An 18,629-nucleotide genomic window follows, 5' to 3' on the forward strand; every position below is an offset into this window, starting at 1 on the left:
GAGCAAAGGGGTGAGCAAACACCTGCAGAGCTGCACCCAACTCTGCCACACACAAGCAGCACAAAGGGGGACACAGAGCAGCTCTGCAACCCACTGCAAGAGACTGGACAGACAACTACAGACCATTATTTCACTTTTGAGACTGGTATTTTCAGCATATCTCACAAGGAGCACCCATAACCAAGACTTGCTTTCCCTATCCAAAGGTAATTAAGGAGGGCTGACAGACAAGTTTTACTCAGTTCTGAGCAGATGTCATCTGGAGGCACTGAGAACCAGCTGGTACACCCATATTAACATCTTACAGTCACTCATTGTTAAGAGGAATTTTAGGAAAAAAGCCTTCAGCCAGAAGATATAACCTTCAACTTATATATAAGCCTTCAACATAAAATCAACATTTAACAACTAATGTAATTCCCCCTAAATATGACCTATAAGTCTGGTATGCAGTAAGAATGGGGTGGGAACATTTTTGTAAAAGCCATGTAAGCCACTAACACCTCTAATTTACCTGCTGTTGCATTTCCCTTTCAATGCATTGCCTATGCCATATAAAGCAGAGTTTCAATCACCATTCTCTCAGAAAACTTCAATTTAATTTAAAGCTCTGCTGTGCAAAAGAACTCAGAGCTTCACAACATGGAACTGTGACACTTTCTCAATAAAGTTTCACTGCAGGGTTTATTTTTACAGCTCTTAATCTAGACTGTGTACCAAATGTGTGTTTGTATAGAAAACAGAGATTACCTGAAAATAAAATAGAATCTCAATGCTTATGATTGCTATCCCTTATGCCATGCTCTTCCCTGTGGATCAAGCTGTTTCCTCAGCCTGAGTACCCAATATGTGCTGCTCTGAGTTGATCAAATCAAAGATGCACAAGGGTAAAAATGCAGAGCAAGGTCAGATACAAGCCACTCTCTGGAGATACCAGAGATGAAAGTGCTGTAGCAAACGTGTTGGCAATGTTAAGTGAAACACCAGGGTTAACACTTTCCCCCCTCTCTGAAAATGGCATCTGCTTTTATTTAACCATAGTGGTTCATGTGGAAGCAGCACAGGTAGGGGAGAGGGAGGGCACAGAGCTAAATGCTGAACTAGATGGAGCTGCTCCCATCCCCAAGATCCCCACAGAACCATAGAATACACTGGGCTGGAAGGGACCCACAGGGATCATCCAGTCCATCCCCTGGCCCTGCACAGACACCCCAACAATCCCACTCTGTGCATCCCTGAGAGCATTGTCCAAACACTCCTGGAGGGAGCTCTGGCAGCCTTGGGCCCATAACCATTCCCAGGGGAGCCTGGGCAGTGCCCACCACCCCATAACCATTCCCAGGGGAGCCTGGGCAGTGCCCACCACCCCATAACCATTCCCAGGGGAGCCTGGGCAGTGCCCACCACCCCATAACCATTCCCAGGGGAGCCTGGGCAGTGCCCACCACCCTCTGGCTGAAAAAACTTCCACCTCTGTCCAACCTAAACGTCCAGGCTCAGCCTCAGCTGTTTCCTCAAGTCCTGTCATGCTCATGGTACAGATGTCACTGCCCTCTGCTTCCCCTCAGGAGGAAGCTGCAGACCACAATGAGGTCTCCTCTCTGTCTCCTCTTCTCCAGGCTGAGCAAACCAAGTGTCCTCAGCCACTCCTCATGCAGCTCCCCCTCCAGACCCCTCACCATCCTCTGGATGCTCTCTGATGGTTCAATGTCTTTGTTTATATTGTGGTGCCCACAGCCACCCCCAGGAATCGAAGAGGGGCTGCAAGGCACAGGAGTCCCAAGGGTTTTCTCCAGTGCATCACTTGGTTAGTAACACACTAAATACTGCAGGGGATTGGTGGCATGATTGCTGCTCTGCCACTGCTGTAGAAGATGTGCAATTCCACCCTGGGTGTGCAGTCCCTGGCATTGCACACCAGCTCCATCCAGCCCTGCAGAGTGATTAAACCAGGAGTCATGCATCTCCCATGTCCCAGCTACACTGCTCAACAGCTTTGGTGAGGGATCCAAGCAAGAATCCCTCAACACAGAGCAGTAATTAAACCCATACTTAAAGTACATTAGGTGAGGGTGTGCTGCAGACATAAAACACACCTCGCTAAATTGTGTTACATGGAGTGGAGTTCCTTGCAGAATTCTCCTCAGAAATCACCTCTAACATTAATATTAAACCCTGTCTTGGTAAAAAACAAACACCAGTGTGGAGCTGCACTACCAGCCCTAGGTCTCTGGAATACTTTCATCAGGGAATGGCACTGTAGTGCCAACTTTGGTGCTCCAAAGTGTGACACCAAACTTATAAAGCTTCTGTTCAGCTTTTGTCCAGTCTTATTTTGTTATGAGCAGCTGAATTCCTTATAAAAGTGCTCAGAAACTGTCAGACTCAATAGGAATCCAGGATCAAGCAACTGAAGGATGCTTATTCCTATTTTCCATATGAAATGCAATGCATGAACTACATCCAGCCAGTTCTTTCAGTTAGAGTTTTGGAAAAAGGAAGAAAAAAGCAAGGCAGGATCAGTCTGCTATAGCAATGACACAAGCCAACTGGAGACTTGCCAGTTACTAGGGCTCAGAAACAGACAATTATTTCACTTTTGAGACTGATATTGTCAGCATATCTCACAAGGAGCACCCATCACCAAGCACAGACTAATGCCCTCCTTCCTGGCTGCCCAAAGCTTCCAACTATCCCATTTGTACAGAGAACTCTGCCATTCAACTAGCAAACAGAATAATTATTAGTTTTATAACTAAGAGTGTAATTCCACTTGTTATAGACAAAATAGCTATTTCCCCAAGTAACTGCAGCTTCATAACCATATTACTTACTTTTCTAAGCTCCTTTCCCTAGCTGTTATGGGGAAAACTGTCATAAATCAAAGTAGCAATTAGATGAAAGACATGTAATATGTTGCGTAGCAAGACTCTGAATACAGCATAAAAAGAAAAAAAGAGATTATTTCCTTGTTATAAGATATGATTTTAGGGGTTGTTATGAAGACTAAAATAAACCAATTTTCCAGAAGGGATCCAAAAATGCAGTGTTTCCCCAAGCATACTCACAATGATGGATTAAAGTGCAAAAGGAGAAGCTTCTTTCTCCCAGCAGGACATGATTTAGTTAGTGCATTACTGCTGCATAAAACAGGACTGTTCCTCTGCATGTGGGAAGTTAAAGCTAGGACACATCTGCAGGACTATTCCTTTGAAACCTCTCCTTTTCAATTCACAAAGCTTCCTAGCTGCCTTGAAAAACATCTCATCAGCTCAGGCAAACCACATTACCACACAACAGGTTCTCCCTGGAGCTGGACTCAAAGCAGCAAAGCACAAAAATGTACCCCTCTCACCACCTGCCTGTAACTAAGGAAGGACACCTGCAAAGTGGTTTGTGCATTCCTTACCCTCCTTCCTAAGGGAAACCTTCAGATGCATTCACTCAGTTTGCACACGAAAGCAATGCATCCAAAAGTTCAGAAAATCCTGAGTCTATGACTTCTGATCTCCAGCCACAAAGAGGGAACCAAGGGGCAAAATTAAGGTAGCACTTTTTAAGAAACCCAAACTGGCCTAGTTAAAAGAGATGATGCTTGGACAGGAGTTTGTTTGCATCTCCCAGCCATGCTCCCTTTGCTCTGACACCCATCAGACATCAGTTAGGTCTGAACTATTCCTCAAGTGCTTCATCTGCTTCTAAGCTGGAGGCTGAGCTTGGTGTAGGAGCTCTACAAGAGAAACTAGCCTGAGCTAGAGAAGATATTTGTAAATCATAGCCTAACTCTGGCCTTCTAGCTCATCCAAAAGTAACCCATACGTTCACCTCATAGGAACTCAGCCATATCTCACATTCATCATACCTGTGGCTGCCATTCCCCCATAGGTATGTTTCAATTGGGGTCATTATTAGGAATAATTAGTATTTTGAAAAAGACATATCAACCTACGTTTATCCATTTCCATGATATTTTCTTAGCCTTCAGTATGCAATTTTTATATTTCGTTTCATTCAAGAAATACAAATTTACTTGAACTTGAATTGTGCAATTCCTCATTAGGACACCTGGAAAACAGGCACCCACAGCAACCACCACACACAGCAGGTCAAGGTGGCTGTTCAGAAACTAATCCTGGTAACAGAGCTACAAGAACAGCATCATCCAACTTCCTAATCTGAGGAGCATCTGACAGTCTTCAGGCAGAGGGTAAAGCCACTGCTCCCACCAGCCATGCTGAACATCCTGAGACACTTCCATCTTTGCAAAATGTTTGCCCACAGTAGCTCAACTATTTGTACAGCAAATGATGTCCAAATCCCACTCCCACAGCACAAAATTCAAAGTTAGCTTCCTACCTCTATTTTCTAATTCACATTACTTTAAAATGAGAAGGGTTTCTATATTTCTGATTTTTGATCACCTTCAGTTTCTATCACAGATAAAACTGGAAGCCAATGTTATCATGTGCAAACAGTATTAAATGAAAACTTGCTCATCTTAGATTCAGAAAGCCTTTCTATATTCTTGAACTCCACTGTTGTCAATCAAAAACCTCATTACATGGGAAACTGAAGGCAAATAATCCTTGTATAACCAATTTTTGATTGACAGAAGGTTTGTTAAACATGGCTGTACAGAGATTCCTAGCAGGAGCTGGAGATGGGTGACCTGTGCCACTCACAAATCTGCAGTTAATACTGCAGTGGTAACAGTAATCAATTCTGAACTGCCTAAACCAGGAAATGTTATTTCTGTAATTACTGCATTTTGGTATCAACTGGGGGCCTCCAGCAGCAAACCACCAGCAGCTCCTGGTGAGGCTCAGAGCCACGAGGATGGAAGTGCACACAGGTGATGTGCACTTAGCAAACACCATGCTTGGGCCAGCGAGAAGGGAAGGTTCATAAACCAACAGCCAGGGCCAGGCTTCCACAGCATGCATAAACCCACTTAATCCCTGTGTTTGCAGGGCTCCTCAGAGCCCCTAACAAAGCAAAGCCATTTAAACAGGAGAGCCTTACTGTAATCAGTTCAGCACAGATCACATGGCCTGGTATGAAATCCTTCATGGCTCTGTGGTGAGAGGACAGCTCAGAGGATTTCCTGCACTTTGCTGCACCCACAGCAGCAGCTCACTGCAGCAGGGAAAAAGGCAGCACCTGGATCACCCAGGATCCTCCAGTCAGCTCCTCTTACAGCTACAGCCTGAGCCACCAAAGCCTGACAAACACCCTACCAGCCCTGCTGAGCTCTCCCCTTCCCTCCTGCACTCACAGGTACACAGCAGGTGTGAGGCAGAAAAGCCCTTGGGCAAGAAGCCAAGCCAGAGGACACAGTAATGAATTGTGGCAGATACTTCCACTCATGCTATTTCTCTTACAAAACCAAACAGCTTTTCAACCCAGCATTTTACAGGAGAAGCTTGTGGTTAGGTTTTATTTTCAATGGCTTCTGTTTAGTTATTTATTTTTTACACAGCATATCCTCATTTCTTGTTTGAATAAAACTCACTGCTCATTATGTGCCAGGATGTGCTACACAGACCAGGATGAGCTAAAGGCACCTCAGTTCCAGCTGTGACCCTGGGCTTGCTGTGCACACGGAGTTTTGAGGAACTCAAACTTCCAGCAGAGCTGCTGCTGGAACTCAGAAGGCTGCTGCAAGAATCACTGCCAGGAGGCTCCACAGGATGACATACAAGCTTCTTTGTTCTTAATGAGGTCATCTCATTCTCAAGACAGACGATGATTATTTTTAAACTTCAGCACAGAAAAACCTATCACTTTGCTGTAGTCCTAGAAAATTTGTCTGCAATCTCCTCCTCACAAAAGCTTTTAAAAATAGACACCTACACATTTATTACTCAACTTGGTGATCCAGCCCTCAAACACACCAGGGCCATTCGTCACTATAGTAACTATTTTCCCTGGGAGCATCTTCTCTCACTGCAGGGAGGATTGCCTTGGAGGCTGCAGGTGTGGCTGTGAATGTTTGATGATCTTGCTGGCAAAGCTTTTCTCACCCCATCTCCACACACCTGTGCTCCATGAAATGCTCCCCTGGACTCCCACTCCAACAGCAGTTTAGGAAACAGGGAATGGGAACAGCTCATCCCCAACAGCATCCTCAGCAGGGACACAGCAGTGACACAGCAGGCAGCTCCAAGCCAAGTGACACCTCAGTGGCACCAAAGCCTCACCACCTGCAGGGGAGCTGGAGGGGGAGACCTCACCACCCAGAGGAGCAGAAAGGCCCAATTCAGGACTACCATTAGCAGAGGGGAACCATGAACACCAATGTGCTTGCCAGGTAACAAGGAGAAGCTTTTAAAAAGTGGTAACAGATTTCAGAAGCTTCTTAACTACACTCCAAGGAGAGTAGTATAGTTATGAGAGATCAAACACAACATTTCAAAGTTTGGAAGGGAGACATTATGCCAAAACCCACACAAAGGCCCAGTCACCTTAAACTTTGGTCACCTCAAACATATGTCATTTCAGTGACTGCCAGTGTGTGGTCCTGGTCTTGCTGTGATAAAGGATAACTGGGAACAGAATTACACTCTTATAATAAAATGGGGTCAACTCTGAGGAAAAAAAAATATTTGAAGCTGTTAGTGTAAACCAAACAAATTTGCTTAAACTACAACATAAATATTACCAAGAGAAATGGCTTAAAATAAACCACACATCTCAAGCAAGTCAAACTGCAGAGCTGTTTGCTATTCAGAAGTGGTTCTTTTCATTGCTGTGGTTATTGTGCATCTTCTCAGCCTCCTGAAGGCCTCTTTCCCCTTGTATTTCCTCCTGGCCCCTGATGCTTCATGCACTGGGCCACCTCTAGGATAAGCAAGTCCAACATCTATTCTCAGAGTTTATTTTCCAAGCTATCCTAATTTTATACATTTTTAGGGACACTCAAGAACTCAGTGATGTTTTCTGGCCAGGCCATGAGGGTAACCTCTGTACCTTGTTAAGGTGATCTTGAGCTGTGTGTAATTGCCAATTAGACCCTTTAGTGCTTTCACATGTGCAGGTAACACTTAAATTCTTCTTTTATACAGAAATTAGTCACATACTGCCCAAGTAGATTCTCCACAAAAGAGATCAGGAGAGACCAAAGACACTAAAAGTCAGGCACCAGTCTGTACTTCAGGTATTCTGAACAGAAATGCATTTATTCATTTCTATTAGTCAAACAGATTCACAGAAGCATTAATCTATATAATACATTGCTTATGACCCCATCAGGCACAAAAAGTATGCCTAGAGCACCAGTGCAGTCAGCTGTCTGCTTGTTCTATCCACTTCTGCAAAGGCCTGCATGTTTACAAGCCCTACTCTGCACACACTGACAGTCTGTTTGCCTGTGCATGTCTCTTCAGTGCAGATCATTTACCTCTGGAAGCAAAGAACAACGAAGTTATTTGCAAGGAGAAGGCTATCAAAAAGCACTTGCAGATTTTAGATCATTCCCAGTGATTAACAAACCGGTTCTGCAAGCAGGAGGTCAGTCATACCTTCTTAATCACTCAAATGCAAAAATTCCTGGGATAGTTCAAGGTTAAAAAGTCAAGAAATGGGAGATGAGGCTTCTCACAACATTAACTTGCCTGCCAGCCTCTATATCCTGCATGCTTTCCTGAACCAATTAAGCAGAAAAGATATGAAAGTGTAAGGTACAACTTGATGAGAACAGTACAACACTACTGAATTAAAAGGATGCAGGAGTTGGAATTTAACCATGCAAGTAATTCAAACATCTTTAATTTTAAATAGCTGACATTGGTTTTTAAGTTTGCTTTCAGTTCTTCTAGGATGAAAAGCAGCCTTGCCACAAGCATAGCCTGAGCAGATTAACTAAAACTAAGTCAGCTTTCTCTTCACTTGGAAGCTCAACTGTTCTTGAATGAGAGGACTGGTCACTTCAGAGTATGGGGTAAATTGCCTAGCAAGCATCCATAGTAGTCAGACAAGTTCCCTGACATATTTGGGAGATTATGAACTGGAAGGCTCTGTCTCTGCTCCTACAGCCTGCATTCCTGCTTCCCTGAAAGGCTGCCTAGTGTGGGTGGCAGCAGTTTATATTGGCAAGATGCCTCGAGATAAGGAGGTGTATAGGACAAACTCCCCCCACAGTACAGCTCCTAGAGCAGGGAACCAATAGCTACTGTCAGAAAAAAATAAATATTTGAGATCTCAGCAAGGAGGCAAGCATGGAATAATTGCCCTACCTCAGCATCAGGAACACGTGCAGTGCAGTGAGCACTGGGCTGACCATCCAGGCAGGAATGATGGGCAAGAGATTTGGGACAACTGGGCTTCAGACACTGAATTTACACTTCATGTACAGTGATTACAAACCTGAATTCTTTCAGAAGTAAAGCATGGTGCTGTACTTCTAACCAGCATCTGTGAACAGCAAATGCCTCCTGAAACAGCTGCCTCTTGTCAGCTCCTGTGCCCTTTACTCAATGACATTTGAAATGGGAAGATAGACAACCCCAGGGTGGCCTCACTGGACTCATCTCATCTCCCCAGTGTAGAAAACAAGCCTTGCTAGTATGAAACCTTATTTAGAAAGGACAAGGGAAGCACAGGAGTTGGTTTTACATGCACATGGTTGGCATGCTGCTCCCTGGTTCACCTCCTGCTAGCACTGGGCTAATTGCTCATCCATACAGCAGCTTTGGTAGGGCTGCCTGCTTGCTATGTTTGTATGATAAATGTTCTGAGCAAGTTCTAGAGCTATCTGATGGTCCCAATGTCCAACAGCAACACTGGCAGGCTCCCTGGTCTGCACCCCTTGCAGAACACAGTTCTAGGCAAGCAGCAGGGCATTACCAGAGCATCTTCTGCTCCTTGCCCTGAGCCACATCAGCTGCAGGCACTCAGCTCTTCTGCAGTGTCTGAAAACATTACTGCATGGCTCTGATCTGACATCAGCCTGCCACCTAGGAAATCTGGCCAGACAGAGCAGAACCCTGCTACACAGAGCAAACTACCAAGCCACATGAACCCCTAAGGGGCCTCAGGGCACCCACAGGGCTCCCTCAATGCCGTTGTAAACTCAGCAGTACCAAGTATGGACAGGAGTATTTCAGTACCAGGTATGCACAGGAGTATTTCTGGCTGCCTGCAAGAATCAGAGCAGATGCCTGGTTGAGATGATGTCAGAACAGTGGAGAACACAGGAGAACAAAAATCCTTCTGCTTGCAAAGCAGCTGTGAATTCCAGATACAGAACACTCACCCAAGCACAAGCATAGCCCTGCAGACTGCAATCCCTGCCATTCCTTCAAGAGTGGCAAACCAAAACTATTTCAGCAGACTCAACCTCATGAGTGAGCACTGAGGACAGCCTTTGGAAATGAAAGCATGGTAACTCAATTCTCATCCAAAGCACAGGTTGCACAGCCCTCAGCTCATGAATGCAGCACTTAGAATTCACAATATGAGCTTTACAATCTACTACTGCTGCTGTAAGTGTTGAGGCAATGTGTTTTTCAGATCCTGAAAAGCCATACTGTATAAAAATGAACAGGAATGTCAGAATAAGAACAAATTTCCAGAACAAACTCCTAAGAGTAAAGCTTTAGGAGATGCAGAGTTAGAAGGTAAGAGTATAAAATTAATAGGTTTAGTATCTTTTTCATCCAAAGTAACAAAGCCTTGATTTACCATGTAGTTAAGCCACAAAAAAAATCATGCCAAACTGTGTTTATAGGCAGAACTGTACAAAGCACTAAACATAGCTCAGTACTTCACACTTTGCAAGGGAGTCGATACAAATCAACAACTATTGAAGGCTGCTCACGCATCTGAGGACAGCAAAAGTGAGATTTGCATCACCAAGTGAGTTTGATTGATTTACTCTCACAAACATCGTTTATTTTTAATGATCCACTATGAATATATTTTGCCAACAGATCAAATTTGTGTTAACATGGAAGTTATAATGCCACTTGCTCTCTTGCATTCCTCTTTCCCATCTATCTTGGGTAGTTTAAAGCCCACTTACCAGTCCTTCTGCCAGCTCAGATATGGCACAAGCCAGCTGAGGGTTTGGTTTTTCAGTTACTCCTCAGTTCAAATCAGACAGCATTTCTTTCCACTAGGCAGACTCAGCACACATATCACTTTATCACTGCTGCTCACACTTCATGCTCCAGGTATGTGCCAGAGACACACCTTACATAGTCTCATTATTAATATTTAGCTACTCTTTTACTTTAGTTTATGACCAAGAGCACAGGAACCTCCTTCCGAAGGAACAATCTTCCTCTTTCCAGTATACCCTGGTGAAGGTGGCTAAACTCACAGACTGTTTGTGTCTTTTTGCTGTCTCTGCACTCCCACTTTTCCCACACCTATGCAGTAGGTATGTACTTCAGTGAAGCTCCTGGCTTGTCTAACAGCAGAGACCCAGCATCACTACCACCATCCTGGCTGTTCCACACTGCAAAATGAAGAGGTGAATCCCAACAAACAGGGTGCATTTCATCCCAGCTTTACCAGCCAGACAACCCCAAAAAGGCCAGAGATGCCAGATTTGTCTTAGGTATGGTGGCAAACAAAAGCTGAAGGCATGGCATGAAGCTCAGAGCAATGAAGGAGCTGGCCAGCAAGGCCACCAGCTTTGACAGAAGAAGTGTGTTCACACCATTCTGTGCTTTGCTCAGAAGCAGGCTCTGGACATGCAGCACATCCTCTGTAATCCCACAGGATACAGCACAGCCTGTACCAACCCTGCCAACTCAACATGACCAAGCACTGATTCCACAGGAGCACCAGAGCTGGTGGCATGGCTACTCATGTCACTCCTCAGCAAGCTGATCCAGCTATGCAACAGGGAAACAAGTCCTCATCTACTGCAGCAACAGGACTTTCTCCATCAGCAGGGGCAAGTTCCACCTCCCTTGGGTGAGTTCCAGCCTCCCTTGGGCTGAGGCCACCCCATTCCACAAGACCTAAAAACAAATGTCCCAAGGTCATTAGTACACATCCAAATTCCTAGATCTTCTAAAACTGAAAAAAATCTGAATTTGTTAAGTAAGATAAGATTTTATGCAAATGCTCTAAGCTAAGCATTCAGAAAGGAATTATCGAAGATATCAATAAATGCCTGAATACCTCCAACAAAAAACACACAAGGGTATGTTCCTATATGTCTTTCTCCTATGGAGAAAGACAGGTTTTATTCTGTCCTTGTCGGGAGGAAAAAAAAACCACCACAAACCAATGAATTTTAAGTATCTGCTTCCAAGCTGCAGTGCAGCCTCAGCAACAGAAGTGCCACAGTCAAGCTGTAACAATACTTAGATGTCTTCAGGAATGCAGCATTTTTCATTTCACAGCACATATTCATAGTAGCAAGTGTTGATTACTTTTTTACACAGCAAGGGCTGCTTTATCTGTGCAGTGTCACTTTCCTGGGACATGCTTCAGGATTAGAAGCGCCCAAAAAGCATCTTAGAAAAGGATCGATTTCTAGGAGATGCAGTTATTTAACCTGAATTAGCATGTGACTGTACAAGTGCACGTGTTACTGCAGGGGAGAGAAGGAGAATCGTGTTGGATCCACAGCACAAAGACATCAGCAACTGAGCCAGGCTAAGGGTTTGTTGCTCCTGTAAAAAGCATCTCTACACAGCTTTTCCTTGCTCCTCTCCCCAGACCAGCAGCTCTCCAAGCCCTCCCAGGAACTGTTTGTGCTCAGGAACAGAGCAGAGCAGCACCCAGACCCTTCTGACCAGGGCACCTCCAGCTGGGTTAGGGGGACCCAGCAGTCCAGAGCATGCCAGGGACAGAAGAGTGTCAGGAACAGGAGCACATAAATGTGGGGTTTTTGTGGGGAGAATCACAACCCCCCTGCTGGTAGGGATGAGCTGTCTGGCTGCTCACCCGATTTCTGAGCACCAAACTCACAGATGAGCTTCACCTGCCACGGAATCATAATTAAACCTGCTCCTCTCAAGTGGCCCATCTTCTCCAGCTGCCACAGCTCGCCTTGCTACTGCCTTCAGGCTCATTATTACTTATAAATGCATGGAAACAGTCAACTGCAGAAGCCGATCCCTTGGATTCACAGAGCCTGAGCCCTGAGGGGACAGCCGGGCTGTGGGAAGGCACCTCCCGGCACCGAGGCCGCAGCGCTCGCTGCCAGCCCGGCCGGCCGGGCGCTGTGCGCGGGGAATTCGCTCCCTCACTGCACCTTTTCATCTCGATAAGGATTTTCAAGGTCATGCTCGCTCCCCTGCTGCCGGCTCCTCCCCGGCTCCAATGAAATCCCAAGCACGCAGCCCTGGGCCCCGGTGCTGCTCCCGGACACCGGCACAACCTGTCGCGTTCCTCCGGGCAGGCAGCCCAGCCCAGCCCTGCTCTGCTCTGCCGGCACCGCCGTGCTCCGGGCCCAGCAACGCCTCCGTGCCTGTGCTGCAGGGCCGGGAGAGCTCTGCAGCGAGCCTCGCCACCTCCGCGAGCAACACTCCTCCATTAAACACCGCAAATAAAATCCGGTTCCAGCCTAGGCCGATGCCTCATCCATCGAAGTGACGGGCTCCACTGAGGCGCTTGGCCGCACCATCTGCCGAACCTGCCTTCAAGGGCACTGCCTGGGCACTGCCTTGGGGACAGCCCTGTCCCCAGAGCAGCAACAAACAAGGGGAAAAGAGCTGCTGGCAGCTCAGGGACAGGCAGAGGTGGTGGCACTGGGCCTGGGAAGCCTTTCTTGGGCACAGGGCATGCAGCCCTGCTCTTGTGCCCAGCAGTCATCGCTGCATGGATACAAGCAGCTTAAGGACCTGCATACACTCCCTGCACCACACAGGGTTTTTAGGGGGCTACTGGAGAGTCATACATGCTGCCAGCTTACAAAGCCAGCTAATTATACAATCTGTTAAGCATGTATGAGCACACAACAGTGCTTTGAGTCATTAGAGGACGGGATTTATACTTCACTGCACGCATCTTGCTCTTTGTGAGTGCGTGCCTGGATACAGCCAAAAGGAACACAAGTATCTGGAATGTCTGCAGCTCGCAGGCCAGCGCATCTGAATACAAAGCTGAGCCCTGCGAGGCTCAGACTGGCTGCTGTGACCCTCGGTTGCACATATCCCTTCCCCAAAGAGGGCTAAAATCCTCACTCCCTCTTTTATCACTCTGAGCATCTGGCAGCAGGCTGCAGCAGAATGATGAAGCTATATCCTGAAACTGTTAGGAGGGGTGTTCGGGAGGACACGGCAGCAGGGCAGGTGATGGGTTGTGAGGACAAAGAGCCCGACGTGGGAGCCCAGAGCGGGGCTGTCCCGGGTTCATCCCGGCAGAAGGGGATCGTGGTTCCTATGGCAGCAGCCGCTCCTCCAGGGCAGAGCCCACGCCAGATGGAGAGCCCTGTGCTAGGTGTCTGCCAGACAGAGCATGCTGCAGCACACCAGGGATGTCTGCTCCCTTCAGCCATCACCAGTTCATTCACTGGTGCCCGGTTTTGCTCTGCAAGGCAGCAGCTCTCCCCAGAGCACCCCAGGTCTGCGGATCTGACCAGGGCTCCCCTCCACGCTGCACGCGGCCAAACCATCCAGGGGCTTTTAATGCAAAAACTGAAAAAAGCAACAGCTGTGTTTTTCATAGATTATATTATTTTTCTGGCAATTCTTGAATTTCTTCTGCTGAGGATTTCAATTCAGGTTCCCAAATCTCTAAATATCTGACATAACATGCTCTAACCACTCCAGGTGGCTTCATGCACGTGGCATGGCTACATCCTATGGACAGCCCCATCCTAAGCAATCACATACCTACAGCTTCTGCTATACTTTCAAAAGGATGTATTTTGGACTGGATTTTCCATTTTTAATTGCCTATTATTTAATGTGAACTCCAAAATAGGATTTTAAGCATTTGGTGCAGAACGCACAGAATATTATTTTGGAGTTTTGCAACAAGTCAAGCCAAACCACCTCCATTTTCACATGTTTTTCTTCCCTGCAAGTTGAAGGAAGCAGCAGAAGGCATGAATCTGTAAGAGTTCCAGCTTTGTCTTGGAAAATACAAGTTGATCAAAATAAGCTCTTAAAGTCTAGTAGAGGCCACACAAACCTGTCACAGTAGAAAATCACTTTTTTTTTTATTGTGTCATATCAAGTCCCAGCTCCTGCTGATCAGTAACAAGGTATTTTCTTTCTCTCCGTTTTCAGGGGATGTAGTCACGAAAAGAAGATGGTGAGCTACACCTATGCTCTCTTCACAAAAATAAGCTCTCTTTGTAAAGCAGCCTAGCAAACAAGCTACAGGATCTGCAGGTGCTTTAGGGCACAAGACATTTCACTCCTGAGATTTTCTTGTGAAGCCTGGAATACCCCAGGTCACTAGTACCTTCCCCTGAATTTAGAAAGCAAGGTTCTGAAAAACAAGCTACCTCAAAGCCAGTCTTCTCCATGGATAATCCAAATTTTTTATAGATAACACTTAGAAAGACATTCCTGTCCAGCTTACCTCAGTTGTGCTTTCTCTTCTTCCATCCAAATAAAAAAAAGAAAAAGCTGGGTTTGGTTTTTTTTTTTCCAGACAGTGTAGAGTAGTATTTCTTGCCAAGATCCCTCAGTAACACTTTTTCTCCATCACTATCAGGTTTTGCAGCCTTTATATATGCCAAGGGATAAGAAGCAGCTGAATGAGTCAGTCTCCCTCAGTCTAAATCAGTATTTGTTGCAAGACACTTGAGGTAAAACTAAAGCAGCTGGGGAGGTGAAAGTGTTATCTGAACACCCACTCCTCTGTGGGCACAGAAAAGGAGGAATTCAGGAGTACAGCCTGCACATACCATGTGTGCTGCTCTCCAGGCAAACCACACCAGACACTCTGCAAATCATCAGTTGCTTGATCTGGCCTCAGCTGAAGCTTGTTTATAACTCACTGAAGCTGCTCCAATACAACCATCACTGTTGCTCAAGGCAATTACCTAAAATATCTCAGCTATTCATTTCCATCCTTACGTCAAAGCTGTGTTTAATGGATCTGACACTGTGCCTTACAGTACTGTACACCTGCTATTAAGCAAGCCATCAGGAGAGCTTACAGGTTTGAAATTTGCTGCTTAACTCACTACTACTTCACCACCAGCACCTGAATGAAATGCAATTCCCATGCCAGTATTTTTTTCAGCATTTTCACTGTTACCCTTTTTATTCATTTTTACCCAAATGCTGATCTACAGCACCAATGCAGAATTCACAACATGCATATTAACTTACTCCCACCAGTTCAGCTAAATAAATCATTATCCACAGTTCAGCTCACCTGCAAAGATCAAGATGAAATTCTCTGAGGAACAAAGTACTCCTGCTGCCCTTGTCTAGTAACTTTAATCTGATCTACAGACTGATCCAGAGAGCCAACTTGCTATCAAGTTCCAAAATCAGTGATGAATCTGCAGAACTATTAAAAACACAGTCCTTTGGGCAGAGGTGTTTGAACACTCCTGCTTTCCACTAATAATGCCCTTTGTTCAATGTCCTTCTAATAATTGCCAAATCAATGGCATAAACAGACACTTCTACTGCTCCAAAGCAGTGAAGACAAAGGGTGGTGATGCTACAGAAACTGCAGTGGTCAGGATGAATGAAAATATGACACTGAAATTCCAGCAGCACTCAGAGAAAATATTGAGTGTTTTTCTAGACTCCCAAGCAACCACACAAGGTGAGCAAGGCCAGCAAGCAGGTGAAATGGTGTTTCATGCAGTTGTGCATGCAGAAGGTACAGGGAGGACATGCAGGAAGCAGCACATACCTTTCCAGGTGTCACCTTGTCGCAGCAGATGGAATTACAGCCCGCAGCGCAGCGCTGAGGAAGCATCCATCTGATATTTAAGCTGTCTGCTTTGAAAGACAAACTACAAGTGACACAGCTGCCTGGCTGAACCCACACTCACCACCCGTGGTGCCAGGCAAGCACAGCACAACTGCACTGACAGCAGCTCAGGAGTGAGCTGTGACTTCCAGGGGAACCATGCTTGGCAGGAAGGTCACTCCCACCTCAACTTGTCACTGCTGCCAGACAGTCCTTGGGCTGTTCCAACTTACTGCAGCAGCAGAAACTGTGCCCCAAAAGAGAGGGAGCAGTTTTCTGCATGCCAGCAAAATCAGTGAGGAGTCAGATGGGCACCTGAGCCAAAGGAATGGCCACCTCCCACAGCAGGATGGCTCAGTGGCTCCTCAGCCTGCTCCAGCCCTGCCACTGGGGCTTCTGCTCAGGCCCACAGCCAGAAACAACCCCCAGGGCAAAGATTTTTTACTTCTTCCACCAGCAAAATTGCAAGTGGTTACAATACTGTAAGCAATGGTTCACTGCGCCCTTCTGAGATCGATCCAGAGGCAACCTAAAACAGGAGGGAAATCAAATTCACCTCCCATCCAGCCTCTACCTGTATAGCACTCTTTTAAAACATGGGATTTGTTAATAACTTTACCTCTTCTAGCTTTCCTCATCAACATATAATAAAAAATACTGGCATAAAACCAGCTCATACATCTGGTCTAAGTAATCAGAAACACCACAGCTCACACACCAGCTATTCCCCTGTGTGCATCTGAACTGCTTGATGGGTGAAGTGACCACCCTATAAAGCCAAGAAGTCACCAAGTCAGGACTCAGCTTAAGGAGAACTGGGTTTGTTTAGCTCAGTTTTGTGCCTCTTAGAGAACTACACCAATTCATATTCTTCAAGGACTCAGTGCTGTATCTTCACACCCCTGTGTGACCAGCCACCAGCTTGGACACGCTGCAGCTCTGACATGGCAGATGATACAAATTCTCAGTGCTCATTGTAAAAGCAGCAGCTTTTCACAGTTACCTGGAAACATTCTTTCAAATCAGCTGAAGCACAGCTTTGTACAGCAGAGCCCCCAGGCACGGGAGGGACAGTGCCACAGTGCCTCTGCCACATGCCCCCTGATCACAGCACAAGACAGCAGCAGGGGATCCAGGGCTCTTCTCTGATGCCCAAGGAGCAGAACCTGCCTGTGACTGCATGAGAAAAACAAGTAAACAGGACTAAAAGGGCAATTTGCTACACCTGTGCCAGCCAGAAAAATGCATTTATAGTCCTTAGTGAGTTGAGTGCACTGCTCTGTCTTCTTGTTCAGCTCAATCAAAGCATCCCACAGGTGAGCTGTTACAGAACAGGAGCAGGAAAACTAAATCAGACAACACAACTTTCAAAGAGGGACTAACCTCAGTGGTGAAGAAAGAACACGAGAACTCTGCTGGCTTCTCCCATCCAGCATCAATCTACTTTATATTCTCCCAACACAAAACTATGCAAAAAGGATAAAGAGCTCATAAAGCTACAAAAAGGAGCAATTCCAAAATAAGCCAAAAAAGGAGCAATTCCAAGATGAGCAATCAGGAACACCAGGATAGCACAGTAAGAAACACTTTATGGTGTCCAGATACAAGGATAAACCACAGCCTTCCCAAAGGGCACACAGGGAATTGACCTAGATGGAACTGACCAGATGCAGTTTTAGGAAGTGAGAAGAAGAGGAGTTCTGGTTCATTAGTGATTGCCCATAGCAATACATAAACACCAAGAACAACAGAAGCCCAGTGCCACGGGGCCACCACTCCACTGCACAAGCAGAGCAGCTGGTGGCTGTGGAGGGGACACTGTGTGGTGGCTGCCACTTCCAGCTGTGACAGGATCCTGAGGAAGGCGAGAACAGGCACAGAACCGCACCACAAGTCCCAACCCCACCTTACCACAGATGCTGGAGGCACAGGCCGAGCTGTTTTCTCAGCAGGATGCCTGGCAGTTGCTGTCCCATTTCCCAGTACCATTCAGTGTGATGACTGACAGGCAGGATAAACCAGTTGCATCACCACACCCTGCCCAGGAACGCAGCACTGTCACTGAGCACTCACCTCCTGCATGCAACACCACCAGCAGCAGGAAACAGTTACTCCACAGCAGCGTTATGCCCTGCTCATGGTGTTAGAAAGGATGCACTTCACCTACAGTACTTACAGACTTCTGAAAACCTAAAGCATTGGCAATAGTGCATTCATCTCCATCTCCTAGTGAAGAACTGAGGCTACATTCTTTAAAGGCAATTCACTTCCACTTGCACAAAGCTACTTTTTTAAGACAGCTGCACTCCAAGCTGTTACTAGTTTGACTCTGTGCTTACCTGTGGGATATGACATTAAAATCAGTTGAGAAAAACATCCTAACAAGTTCCTATGCCTATTTGCTTTTCTTAGCATGACAGGTTTTACAATATGTCTTGCAATTCTCTGCTTCATGCTTTGTTCAAAACTTCCTGATTATACTAATAAAATAATGCCCAAAGCACACCAAAAATCTTTATTAATAGAGTCAAAATTAAAGTATCGGATCTATTACACCACCCAGCCTTTCCCCTCCACTGGAGCAGCATTAGAGCCTTTGGACATCTCATTTCAACAAGAAGGTTATTTAGTTCTTGAGTTTGGAGTAAAGTATTTAATCACCAAAGGATTTGCAAATTACACATGAATATGCATGTAGCACTTCTCACCATGACATAAATCCTATTGTATATTTATGAATGGATTGCTTTGCCTCCAGCTTCTACATGTATATAAACACA

The 18,629-nt window shown here is 45.9% G+C and overlaps 1 protein-coding gene across 3 annotated transcripts in view; it reads right to left on the minus strand.

Annotated features, from left to right (window-relative positions):
* Positions 1–18,629, minus strand: part of WWC1 (WW and C2 domain containing 1) — a 67,056-nt gene that overhangs the window by 37,369 nt on the left and 11,058 nt on the right. Inside the window, exon 1 of one of the 3 annotated variants that reach the window (XM_071443112.1) lies at positions 15,790–15,808. The exons of 1 other annotated variant lie outside the window; for it this stretch is intronic. Coding sequence is in view for 1 of the 2 variants with exons in the window: in XM_071443111.1 (XP_071299212.1) it covers positions 14,494–14,519 (26 nt within the window). In the remaining variant the exon portion in view is untranslated. Of the gene's footprint in view, positions 1–14,493; positions 14,639–15,789; positions 15,809–18,629 lie in introns of those variants that run through there. One more of the 3 variants, XM_071443111.1, reaches the window with a different exon arrangement.

The sequence above is a fragment of the Agelaius tricolor genome, unplaced genomic scaffold, assembly GCF_023055355.1.
Source record: "Agelaius tricolor isolate 1412-34295 unplaced genomic scaffold, bAgeTri1.0.p SCAF_18, whole genome shotgun sequence".
NCBI lineage: Eukaryota > Metazoa > Chordata > Aves > Passeriformes > Icteridae > Agelaius > Agelaius tricolor.